The sequence below is a fragment of the Rhinolophus sinicus genome, chromosome 2, assembly GCF_057876585.1.
Source record: "Rhinolophus sinicus isolate RSI-liver-muscle chromosome 2, RSI-T2T, whole genome shotgun sequence".
In the NCBI taxonomy this organism is placed as follows: Eukaryota; Metazoa; Chordata; class Mammalia; order Chiroptera; family Rhinolophidae; genus Rhinolophus; species Rhinolophus sinicus.
Window position 1 is genome coordinate 147327950 of NC_142502.1, and position 12883 is coordinate 147340832.

Below are 12883 nucleotides of genomic sequence, written 5' to 3' on the forward strand. Positions count from 1 at the left end.
TGCTTTCACCTATTGATGGACGTTTGAGTTTCCGGTTTTGGACTATTATGAATAAAGCTGACATAAGCATTCTTTTGGGTACTTGTTTTTGTTTGGGGTAAATACCAAGTAAAGAAATTGCTGAGTAATACGATAAGATTTACTTATAAGAAGCTGCCAAACTGTTTTCCAAACTTGTTATACCACGCAACACATGAGAGTTCCATTTGCCTCACATCACCATCACCACCAGTTGGAATGGTTGGTCTTTTAAATTTGAGACATTCTAGTTGATATGTAGGTTATCTTACGGTTTTGTTTTGCCCTTGCTTGGTAACTAGTGATGTTGAGCATCATTTTCCCTTGCTTATTAACCATGGTGTTTTGTGTGTTTTTTTTCATACTGGTAAAATACACATAACTTAAAATTACCATCTTAACCATTTTTGAGTGTATATAGTTTAGTAGTATTAAATACATTTTTTTCACATTGTTGTGCAACTATCACTACCATCCATCCCCATAACTGTTTTCGTTTTGTAAAACTGAGGCTCTATACCTATTAAACAATAACTCCCCATTCTCCCTCCTCTCCAGCCTGTGGTAACCACCATTATACTTTCTATCTATGATTCTAACTACTATGAGTACCTCAAATAAGTGAAATCATACAGTATGATCTTTGTGTGACTGGCTTATTTCACTTAGCAAAGTATCCTGAAGCATATCCTTTTATCACCTTGCAGTATTTCCTGGCATTTTAAGGCTGAATAGTATTCCATTGTATGAATATGTAATATTTTGCTTAACAATTCATCCATGATAGACAGTGGGTTGCTTCCATGTTTAGTTGTGAATAATAAATACTGTTGTGAACATGGGCCTACAAATATCTTCGACAGTCTGCTTTTAATTCTTTTGGGTATATACCCAGAAGTGGAATTGCTAGGTCATATGGTAATTCTGTTTTCAATTTTTGTAGAACCTGCCATACTCTTTTCCATAGCAACTGTATCATTTTACATTCCCACGAACAGTGCACAAGGGTTTCAGTTTCTCCCCATCTTTGCTAATACTTTTTATTTTCTGTCTTTTGAACAGAAAATAGGAGCCATCTTAATGAGTTTGAGAAGGTATCTCATTGTAGTTTTAATTTGCACTTCCCTAATGATTAGAGAACTTGAGCATCTCTTCTTGTTCTCATTGGCCATTCATATATCTTCTTTGAAAAAAATGTCTTTTGAAGTCCTTTGCCTATTTTTGAATCTGGCTGTTTGTTTTTTTTCATTGTGTTTTTAGAAGTTTTCTATATATGGTTGATACTAATCCTTTATCAGATACAAAGTTTGCAGATATTTTCTCCCATTTTGTGCCATTGCCTTTTTACTCTGTGGATAGTCTTCAGATGCACAAAATTTTTTAATTTTCTTGCAGTCTAGTTTGTCTATATTTTCTTTTGTTACCAGTGCCTTTGGTGTCCTATTCAAGAAATCATTGCCAAATCCAATGTCATGAAGGTTTTGTCTTATGTTTTCTTCCAAGAGTTTTATTGTTTTATGTCTTACATTTAGGTCCTTGTTTCATTTTGAGTTAATTTTTGTATATGTGTTAGGTTAAGGGTCCAGTTTCAATCTTTTGCATATCAATATCAAGGTTTACCAGCATTTCTTAAAATGGACTGTCCTTTTCCCCATTGAATTCCCTTGGCATTCTCTTGTCAAAAATCATTTGACCGTGATATATGTGGGGGTTTATTTCTGTGCTCTCTGTTTCATTCCATTGTTGTATATCTATCTGTCTTTATGTCAGGACTACACTGTGTTAATTACTGCAGCTTTGTAGTACATTTTGAAATCAGGAAGTGTGAATCCTCAGTTTTGTTCTTTCAAGATTATTTTGGCTATTTGGGGCCTCTTGAGATTCTATTTGAATTTTAGGATAGGTTTTTTTTGCTGTCTGCAGAAAACATAGGATTTTGTTAAGGATAGTATTGAATCTGTAGATCACTTGAGGTATTAATAGTATTGATATTTTAATACATGTTTCAGTCTATGTACATGGGATGTATTTCCATTTATTTATGTGTTTAATTTCTTTCAGCAGTGTTTTGTAGTTTTCAGTATAGGAATCTTTCAGCTCCTTGGTTTCTATCCTAACTATTTTATTCTTTTTCATGCTATTGTAAATAGAAATGTTTTTATAATTTCCTTTTCACGTTGTTTGTTAGTATATAGAAATGCAACTGAATTCTGTGTGTTGATTTTGTATCCTGCTACTTTGCTGAATTCATTTATTTTAAGGGCATTTTTGTGGACACTTCAGGGTATTTAGATGATATGTAGGTCATATCATCTACAAACAGATAATTTTAGTTATTGGATGTTGTTTATTTCTATTTCTTCCCTAGTTGCTTAGGCCGAAACTTCCACTACTATGTTGAATAGAAGTGGTGAAAGCTGTCATCCTTGCCTTGTTCCTGATCTTAGAGGAAATACTTTGAGTCTTTTACCATTGCGTATGATTTTCACTAATGGTTTTTCATATATGGCTTTGTTATGTTGAGGTACTTTCCTTCTATTCCTATTTTGTAGAATGCTTTTATCATGAAACGGTGTTGAGTTTTGTCAAATGCTTTCTGCATCAATTGAGATGATTATGTGGTCTTTTTTCCTTCATTTTGTTGATGATGTGTATTAACATCGATCCATTCTTATATGTTGAACCATTATTGCATTCCAAGATTAAATTCCACTTGGTCATGGTGTAATGACCCTTTTAATATGTTGCTGAATTCTGTTTGCTAATATTTTGCTGAGGATTTTTGCATTAGTGTTCACAAGGAATATTGGTCTATAGTTTTCTTGTAGTGTCTTTATCTCTCTGTGATATCAGGGTTATGCTGGCCTATGAGGAGTTAGGAAGTGTTCCCTCATCTGGTTTTTGGAGGCGTTTGAAAGGATTGTTAGTCTTTAAATGTTTGGTAGAATTTACTAGTGAAGCTGTCAGGTTCAGGACTTTCCTTTGTTGGGAGACTTTTGATTACTGATTTAATCTTATTAGTTTTGGGTCTGCCTATTCAGATTTTTTATCTCTTAGTGAGTGAATGTATAGGAATTTGTCCATTTCATGTAAGTTATCTGATTTCTTGGCATACAGTTGTTCATAGTAAACTATTATAATCCTTTTTATTTTTGTGGAATTGATAGAAATGTTCCCACTTTCATTTATGAGTTTAGTGATTTCACTCTTGTGTTTCTTAGTCCTACTAGCTAAAGGATTGTCAGTTTTGTTCTTTTTGAAGAACCAACTATTGTTTTCATTGATTTTCTCAGTTGTTTTTCTGTTCTCTGTCTTACTTTACTCTGATCTTTATTATTTTTTTCTTTTTGCTATTTTTGGGTTTAGTTCTTTTTCTAGTTCTGTAAGTTGTGAAATTAGATTGTTGATTTGAGATGTTTCTTGCTTTTTTAACATGATAGGTATAGGTTTGTAGGTATAAAGTTTCCTATTAGCACTTCAAATAGGGAACTTTCACTGTCCCATAAGTTTTGTTTTGACCACGCTTTTTATCTTCTTTTGTGAAGTGTCTGTTCATATCTTGGACTTTTTTTGTTTGCTTTTTGTGTCTTAGTAAAGAATTGTAAGATTTTTTTCCCCCCTTAATCAATCTGGACATGTTTTTGTTTTGTTTCGTTGCCAGATATATGTATAGTACTCTCCCCTTACCCATGAGGATATGTTCCAAGACCCCCTGCAAACGTCTGAAACCCTATATATACTACATTTATTCCTATACATATATACACTTTGCAGCTTCTCTTTGGCATATCCAAATTGGCAGCATCACTACACTTGCATGGTGGGTCCATTATTAGGTAAAATAAGGGTTACTTGAACACAAGCATTGCCATACCAAGATGGCTACTAAGTGATTAATGGTTGGGTGGTGGATACACTGGATCCAGGGATGATTAATGTCCTAAGTGGGCAGAGCACGAGGATACAAAATTTCATCGTGCTACTTAGAACGGCACATAATTTAAAACTTAAGAATTGTTTATTTCTGGAATTTTCTGTTTCATATTTTCAGACCATTGTTGACCTTGGGTAATTGAAATTGCTGAAAGCAGAACTATGTATAAGGAGGGACTATTATAGTGTGAATATTTGCACTCAGTCTGTGGCTTTCTTTTTCATGATATTAACAGTGTCTTTTAAGCAGAGAAGTTTTTAATTTTAACAAAATTTGAATCCTATCTAAGAAATCCCTGTTTCAAGGTCACAAGATTTTCTCCTGTAAGTTTTTTGGTTATCTTTCACATTTAGCTCTATCATATGTTTTGAGTTAACTTTTGTATATGTGGAGTGAGATTGAGGTTTTATTTATATTTTTATTATGGCTATCTAATTTTTGTAGCACCATTTGTTGAAAACACTCTTTCCTCACTGAAATTTCTGGTACCTTTCTTGAAAACTAGTTATATAGTATTGCTAGGTTTCCTGGTATATTAGTATGGATGTACTACTTGGCAGTGGGATTAGAAAAATAGGAGATAAAGGACTATTGAAGAGCAAGCTGTGAAATTCTCATCTCGACATAGGTGATTTTATTTTTTATTTCCATGTCTCTTATCTTGTTTTTTTTTTTTTTAATTTATTGGGGTAACAATTGTTAGTAAAATTACATAGATTTCAGGTGTACAGTTCTGTATTACATCATCTATAAATCCCATTGTGCGTTCACCACCCAGAGTCAGTTCTCCTTCCATCACCATATGTTTGATCCCCCTTACCCTCTGGTAACCACTAAACTATTATCTGTGTCTATGAGTTTTCGATTCTCATGTTTGTCTTGTTCTTTTGTTGTTTTTGGTTTATATACCACATATGAGTGAAATCATATGGTTCTCTGCTTTTTCTGTCTGACTTATTTCGCTTAGCATTATACTCTCAAGATCCATCCATGTTGTCACAAATGTTCCTATCTCATCTTACCACCGAATAGTATTCCATTGTGTATATGTACCACAACTTCTTTATCCATTCATCTATCGAAGGACATTTTGTTTTTTTCCATGTCTTGGCCACCATAAACAAAGCTGCAATGAACATTGGAGCACACGTGTCTTTATGTATAAATGTTTTCAGATTTTTTGGGTAGATATCCAGGAGAGGGATTGTTGGGTCATATGGTAATTCTATTCGTAATTTTTTCAGGAACCTCCACACTGCCTTCCATAGCGGCTGCACCAGTCTACATTCCCACCAACAGTGTATGAGGGTTCCTTTTTCTCCACAGCCTCTCCAACACTTGTTACTATTTGTCTTGTTGATGATAGCCTTTCTGACTGGGGTGAGGTGATATCTCATTATGGTTTTTATTTGCATTTCTCTGATGCTTAGTGATGTTGGGCATTTTTTCATATGTCTATTTGCATTTGCCATTTGTATGTCCTCTTTGGAGAAATGTCTCTTCAGGTCGTCTGCCCATTTTTCAGTTGGGTTGTTTGTTTTTTTGTTGTTGAGTTTCATGAGTTCCTTGTATATTTCGGATATTAGTCCCTTATCGGAGGCACTGTTTGCAAAAATCTTCTCCCATTCAGTTGGTTGCCTCTTTATTTTGTTGATGGTTTCTTTTGCTGTGCAGAAGCTTTTAAGTTTCATATAGTCCCATTCGTTTATTTTAGCTTTTACTTCTCTTGCCTTTGGAGTCAAATTCTTAAAATGCTCTTTGAACCCAAGGTCCATAAGTTTAGTACCTATGTTTTCTTCTCTGCAGTTTATTGTGTCAGGTTTTGTGCTTAAATCTTTGATCCATTTTGAATTAGTTTTGGTACGTGGTGACAGATAGCAGTCCAGTTTCATTTTTTTGCATGTGGCTATCCAATTCTCCCAGCACCATTTATTGAAGAAGCTGTCTTTTCTCCGTTGTACGTGTTTTGCTTCTTTGTCAGAAATTTCTTTCCATATTTATGTGGTTTTTTTTCTGGGTTCTCAATTCTATTCCATTGGTTTGTTTTTCTGCCAATACCATGCTGTTTTGATTATTGTAGCCCTGTAGTACAAGCTAAGGTCAGGGAGTGTGATACCTCCAGTATTGTTCTTTTTTCTTAAGATTGCTTTGGTTATTCGGGGTCTTTTGTGGTTCCAAACAAATCTGATGATTTTTTTTCTATTTCTTTAAAAAATGCCATTGGGATTTTTTACATATTTTGTAAAGATTTTATTGGGGAAGGAGAACAGGACTTTATTGGGGACCAGAGTGTACTTCCAGGACTTTTTTCCAAGTCAAGTTGTTGTCCTTTCAATCTTAGTTGTGGAGGGCACAGCTCAGCTCCAGGTCCAGTCGCCATTTTTCTAGTTGCAGGGGGCACAGCCCATCATCCCTTGTGGGAGTCGAGGAATCGAACTGGCAACCTTGTGGTTGAGAGGATGCGTTCCAACCGAGCCATCCAGGAGGCAGGTCAGCTCAAGGTGCTGTGTTCAATCTTAGTTGCAGGGGGCGGAACCCACCATCCCTTGCGGGACTCGAGAAGTTGAACCGGCAACCTTGTGGTTGAGAGCCCACTGGCCCATGTGGGAATAGAACCGGCAGCCTTCGGAGTTAGGAGCATGGTGCTCTAACCGCCTAAGCCACCGGGCCGGCCCCCCCTTTGGGATTTTGATGGGGATTGCATTAAATCTGTATATTGCTTTGGGTAATATGGCCATTTTAACTATGTTGATTCTTCCAAAACATGAGCACGGAATGTCTTTCCATTTCTTTGTGTCTCCTTCAATTTCTTTTAAAATGTCTTAAATAGTTTCAGCATATAGGTCTTTCACATTCTTGGTTAAGTTTATTCCTAGGTGTTTTATTCTTTTTGCTGCAATTGCAAAAGGAATTGTTTTTTGTATTTCTTTTTCTGAGATTTCATTGTTAGTGTATAGGAACGCAGTGGACTTTTGTACGTTGATTTTGTAGCCGGCAACTTTACTGTATTCATTGATTGTTTCTAATAGCTTTTTGGTGGAGTCTTTAGGGTTTTCTATATATAGCATCATGTCAGCTGCAAAGAGTGACAGTTTAACTTCTTCATTCCCTATTTGGATGCCTTTTATTTCTTTCTCTTGCCTAATTGCTCTGGCAAGGACTTCCAACACTGTGTTGAAAAGCAGAGGTGATAAGGGACAGCACTGTCGTATTCCTGAATGTAGAGCAAAGGGCTTCAGTTTTTCACCATTAATTATGAGATTAGCTGAGGGTTTGTCGTATATGGCATTTATTATGTTAAGGTATTTTCCTTCTATACCTATTTTATTAAGTGTTTTAATCATAAATGGATGTTGTATCTTATCAAATGCTTTTCTGCATCAATGGATATAATCATATGATTTTTGCCCTTTATTTTGTTTATCACATTGATGGATTTGCGGATGTTGAACCATCCTTGTGCCCCGGGGATGAACCCCACTTGGTCGTGATGAATAATCTTTTTAATGCATTGTTGTATTCGAGTTGCTAGAATTCTGTTTAGGATTTTTGCATCTAGATTCATCAGAGATATTGGTCTGTAGTTTTCTTTTTTTGTGTTGTCCTTACCAGGTTTTGGTATCAGGGTATTGTTGGCCTCATAAAATGAGTAAGAGAGTACTGTCTCTTCTTCAATTTTTTGGAAGAGTTTGAGGAGGATTGGTATTAAATCCTCTTGGAAGGTTTGGTAGAATTCGATAGTGAAGCCACCTGGTCCAGGACTTTTTCTTTTGGGAAGGTTTTGGATGACTGATTCAATTTCATTACTGGTGATCGGTCTGTTTAGATTTTCCAGTTCTTCATGCTTCAGCCTAGGAATGCTGTATGTTTCTAAGAACTTGTCCATTTCTTCCAGGTTATTGAATTTGGTGGCATATAGTCCTTCATAGTATTCTTGGATGATCCTTTGTATTTCTGTGGTGTCCGTGATAACTTCCCCTTTTTTATTTCTGATTTTGTTAATTAGTGTCTTCTCTCTTTTTATCTTAGTGAGTCTAGCCAAGGGTTTGTCAATTTTGTTAATCTTTTCAAAGAACCAGCTCTTTGTCACATTATTTTTTTCTATTGTGTTTTTGTTCTTTCATTTAGTTCTGCTCTGATTTTTGTTACTTCCTTTCTTCTGCTGACCTTGGGTTTCATTTGTTCTTCTTTTTCTAGTTCTTTAAAGTATAACATGAGGTTATTTATTTGGGATTTTTCTTGTTTCTTGAGATAGGCCTGTAATGATATAAATTTCCCTCTTAAAACTGCTTTCGCTGCATCCCAAAAATTTTGGTAGGATGTATTTTCATTGTCATTTGTTTCTATGTATCTTTTGATCTCTAATTTCTTCTTTGACCCGATCGTTCTTTAAAAGTATGTTGTTTAATCTCCATGTATTTGTGTTTTATCCTGCTTTCTTTTTGCAGTTGATAGTCAATTTCAAAGCCTTGTGATCAGAGAATATGCTTGGTATGATTTCAATCTTCTTAAATTTGCTGAGGCTGATTTTATGTCCCAATATATGGTCTATCCTTGAGAATGTTTCATGCACACTAGAAAAAAAATGTATAGTCTGATGTTTTAGGATGAAGTGCTCTATATATGTCAGTTATGTCCATTTCATCTAATGTGTCATTTAGGGCTGTTATTTCGTTATTTATTTTCTGTTTGGATGATCTATCCATAGCTGTCAATGATGTATTTAAGTCCCCTAGTATAATTGTGTTTTGGTCAATTTCTCCCTTTAGTTCTGTTAGTAGTTGCTTGGTATATTTCGGTGCTCCCTGATTGGGGGCATAAATATTAATGACTGTTATGTCTTTTTGTTGTATAGTCCCATTATGAAATTTTCATCTTTGTATCGTGTTACCTTTTTCACCCTGAAGTCTGTGTCATCTGATATCAGTATGGCTACACCTGATTTTCTCTGGGTACCATTTGCTTGGAGTGTCAATTTCCACCCTTTCACTTTGAGTCTATGCTTGTCCTTGTAGCTGAGATGTGTCTCTTGGAGTCAGCATATGGTTGGGTTTAGTTTTTTGATCCAGTCTGCTACTCTGTGCCTTTATATTGGTGAGTTCAGTCCTTTTACATTTAGGGTGATTATTGGTATGTGAGGATTTCTTGTCATTCTATCTTTAGTTTTCTGGTAAGGCTGTGTCTCCATTCTTTGCCTTTTTGTTGTCTGTTATTTCAGTGTGGTGGTATTCTGTGATGTTTCCCTCTGTTTCTTCTTTTATTACAGTATATATTTCAGTTCTGGATTTTTTTTTGAGTGGTTACCCTTAAGTTTATGTAGAAGAAAGTTTCATATTTAGAGTATTCCATTTTGTTCAGCATGCTTACTTTCTCCATTGCCATATTCCGGTTCAGGCCTTTACTCTCCCCCTTTTTATGTTTTGGTTACCACAAATTGTCTCTGTTGATGGTGGTAGAATAGCCTCCTTTAGTGTTTCTTGTAGTGCAGGTCATGTATTAGAAAGTTCCCTCAGCTTCTGTATGTCTGGAAAAGTCTTTATTCCTCCTTCCTATTTAAAGGATATCTTTACTGGATATATTATTCTTGGCTCATAATTTCTCTCTTTCAATAGTTTGAATATTTGGTTCCACTCCCTCCTGGCTTGTAGAGTTTCTGCTGAAAAATCTGATGATAATCTAAGGGGCTGTCCTTTGTAGGTTACTGTCTTCTTTTCCCTGGCTGCCTTGAGGATTCTTTCTTTGTCGTTGATTTTAGACAGCTTCAATGCAATGTGCCTTGGAGAAGGCCTGTTGGGATTGAGGTAATTAGGTGTTCTATTTGCTTCTTGGATTTGAGGATCCAGTTCTGTCCACAAGTTTAGGAAGTTATCATCGACAATTTGTTTGAATATGTTCTCTGTTCCCTTCTCTCTTTCTTCTCCTTCTGGTATGCCCATTATTCTTATATTGCTCTTTCTGATGGAGTCAGAAAGTTCTTGTAGACTTCTTTCATTTCTTTTAAGTCTCTAGTCTCTTTCTTCTTCCATCTGTGTAATTTCCAGGTTTCTATCTTCAATGTCACTGATTGTTTCCTCCATCTGGTCAACTCTACTACCTAAGCTGGCTGTTTCATTCTTAATTTCTTCTATTGAGTTCTTAATCTCCAGAAATTCTATTTGGTTCTTTTTTTAAATTTTAATCTCTTTCGTAAACTGCTCATGTTGTTCTTTGATTGTGTTTCTGAGTTCATTAAATTGCCTTTCTGTGTTTTCTTGCATCTCTTTGAGTTTTTTCAGAACTGTAATCTTGAATTGTCCGTCATTTAAGTCACATATTTCCATATCTTTAAGTTCCTTTTCTGGAGACTTTTCACTTTCTTTCTGAGCTGTCTTGTTGCCTTGGTTATTCATGGCAATTACTGCTTTATTATTTGTCTTCCTAGACATCTACTGGAGTGGCTTCTGCAACAGGTTGATAGGAAGAGGTCTTTCTTTTGTTTTCCAGTGCTTGTTGGTAGAATGTTTTATTTTCTCTCTGACTACAGCCTTTTTTCTCTCTCTCACACGGTAGTGCTATGTTTTCTCCACACTATTCCAGCTTCTCACACAATGGGGGGATTCCCTGGGAGACGGGCTTCTCCTCTTTTAATAGTTCACCTGGGTCACAGGCACAGTGTCTGTGTGGGTATGCGGAGAGCTTTTGAAGTTCCAAAGCTCTTCCTGCACCAGATTCAGAGCCCGTATGTTTCAGCAGTTCTGTTTACTCCTGCAGGGATCCGCCCAGATAGGTGGGGCCAGGGGCGGGGTGAATTGTGAGAGGTGGACCAGAGCAATGGCGGTGACGACCACCACCACCACCACAGCCGGTCCTGCTTCCACAGATCCCTTCCCTTTGCCGGAACTAGTTGGGCTGCAAATCTGTGTCTGCGGTCCACAGTTCTCAGAATAGCAAATATTCTGTTCTTTCGATCTGACACTGCTACTGTTCTGTTTCTAGCACCGGGCAGGTGGGGGCGGGGCGAGCTCTGGGAGGGTAGGGAGGGGGTGGCTAGTCTCAGTGCCTACGGCTTCCGGTCTCTGCTCGGCTTCCGGTCTCTGCTCGGCTTCCGGTCTCTGCTCGGCTTCCGTTCTCTGCTAGGCAGTGAGGGCTTAAACCACCGTTTTCAGCCTTCTTCCCTCAGTCTTTTCTCTGAGGTCTCTGCCGTGAGCGTTGGGTTCAGCCGTGTTATATGCTGCCCCCTCAGCCTTGTGGCCCATAAGCGGAGCCCTAGCAGTCCGAGTTCTTCCGTCTCCCTCGGCTGCGATAGTTCCGGGATGCAGCGAGCTCGGAGCACTGAGCTAGGTCTGTGTCCTGCGCCCGCGCGGCTCCGTCTCACACTTCTCCCTTCCCTCCTCCCCTGCTCGGGGGATTCGCCCACGTTTAGGTGAATTCAGTAGTGGGCCTCTTCGTCTTGCCTGTCTGCTGTGCAGGGAGTCCTTTGTGGAGTTATGGTTGTTTGATTAGTTGTAGATTCCAGGGGAGCTTTACAGAGGCTCACCGCATGCCGCCATTTTGATGATGTCACTCGATATTTTTATTTATTTAAAGGAAGAGTTTTACTTTAAAAATGTTAAAGTAGAGTTTTGAAATCAATACCAAACACTTAATATTTTACCAAAGAAATTTTTATTTTAAATGTCTGTATGTAAGTGTAATATTATCAGTTGAATTATTTTCTGGAACTATTGCTTTGGCTCCAAAATATTAGAGTATATGCCACTTGTGTGGAGAAACTGTTTGCATTACTTTGTTTTTCAATTCATTTTATTGATAGGTAAATGATATCTTTGTTAGCATTTTAATAATTTTTTTAAAATTATCATGTATTTTGAACAGTATATTTTTTTAGAAACCTTGTGTCTGTATTACATACATTTATATATAGTTTTTTTCATGATACAAATGCAAGTGTCATTTCTGTTTCATTAAATATACTTTCTTGGTGTCTATAGATTTTTTTTCTTCGTTTTTATAAAATTGGATTGTTACTAACCATAATACATGAGCAACAAAACTCGGTAGCACGTGGATAATTACTAGCTATAATTATTTTTGTTTTCTGGCCTTAAATTCCAAGTTGTATAGGTACCTTACTAAATTAATAGAAATCAGGAAATGACATTTTCTTCTTATCCACAGTGGCAGCTAGACTGTCTTGCTTGCCTGCTGAAGTTAATATGCCAGTTTGCGGTAGATCCATCCGATTTGGATTTAGCTTATCATGATGTCTTCGCCTGGTCTGGTATAGCAGAAAGCCATAGGAAAAGAACTTGGCCTGGCAAATCAAGAAAGGCCGCTGGTGATCATGCTAAGGGTCTTCATATACCAAGATTAACAGAGGTAAAGTACAAAAGTTAACATTGAATTGGAGTAATGAATTCTATTTATGTTTTAGGAGAGCTTGTACATTTTCATTTTTACAAAGTGAAGAAATACACAAATGCGTAAGAAATGCTATCCAAGATTACCACAGTAGGACGTAACAGCTGAAGTAATGCCTTCATTTTAAATAAGCAGTAATTATGAAGCAAGAATGCTTTTCAGCTCATCATCTAAAATTCAGGAATAAATTATGTGGCATTTTAATGTTATCTGTAGGTTTGAGTTCATTATTTGGACTGATATATATCTATATTGATCTATCGGTCGATAGTTATAGATATACATATGCATGCTCATAGGAGGGATCCCATTGAATTGGGCCTTAGGCTTCAGAGAAAAGCCTTCTGCTGCCTTTTCTGGGTAAAATACTTCTGCAACAGTGCTAACACAAAAAGCAAGAAGTAATCTCTCTACTATCTTAGGTTAATGGAACCTAATAGGAAGTCAGCTGGCAAAGGAGGAATTTAGTTTGTGACATACCAGCCCTAGAATTGCAGAGCAAATGTGTATATAGGATGGTAGATTTTGAGC

General features: G+C 36.8%; 1 protein-coding gene across 2 annotated transcripts in view; it reads left to right on the plus strand.

Moving 5' to 3' along the window:
• The window catches only part of USP34 (ubiquitin specific peptidase 34), a 205895-nt gene that overhangs the window by 120347 nt on the left and 72665 nt on the right, over positions 1-12883 (plus strand). For both annotated transcript variants that reach the window (XM_019717509.3, XM_019717506.3), the window contains one exon: positions 12110-12310. In XM_019717509.3, coding sequence (XP_019573068.3) covers positions 12110-12310 — 201 coding nt within the window. The remainder of the gene's footprint in view (positions 1-12109; positions 12311-12883) is intronic.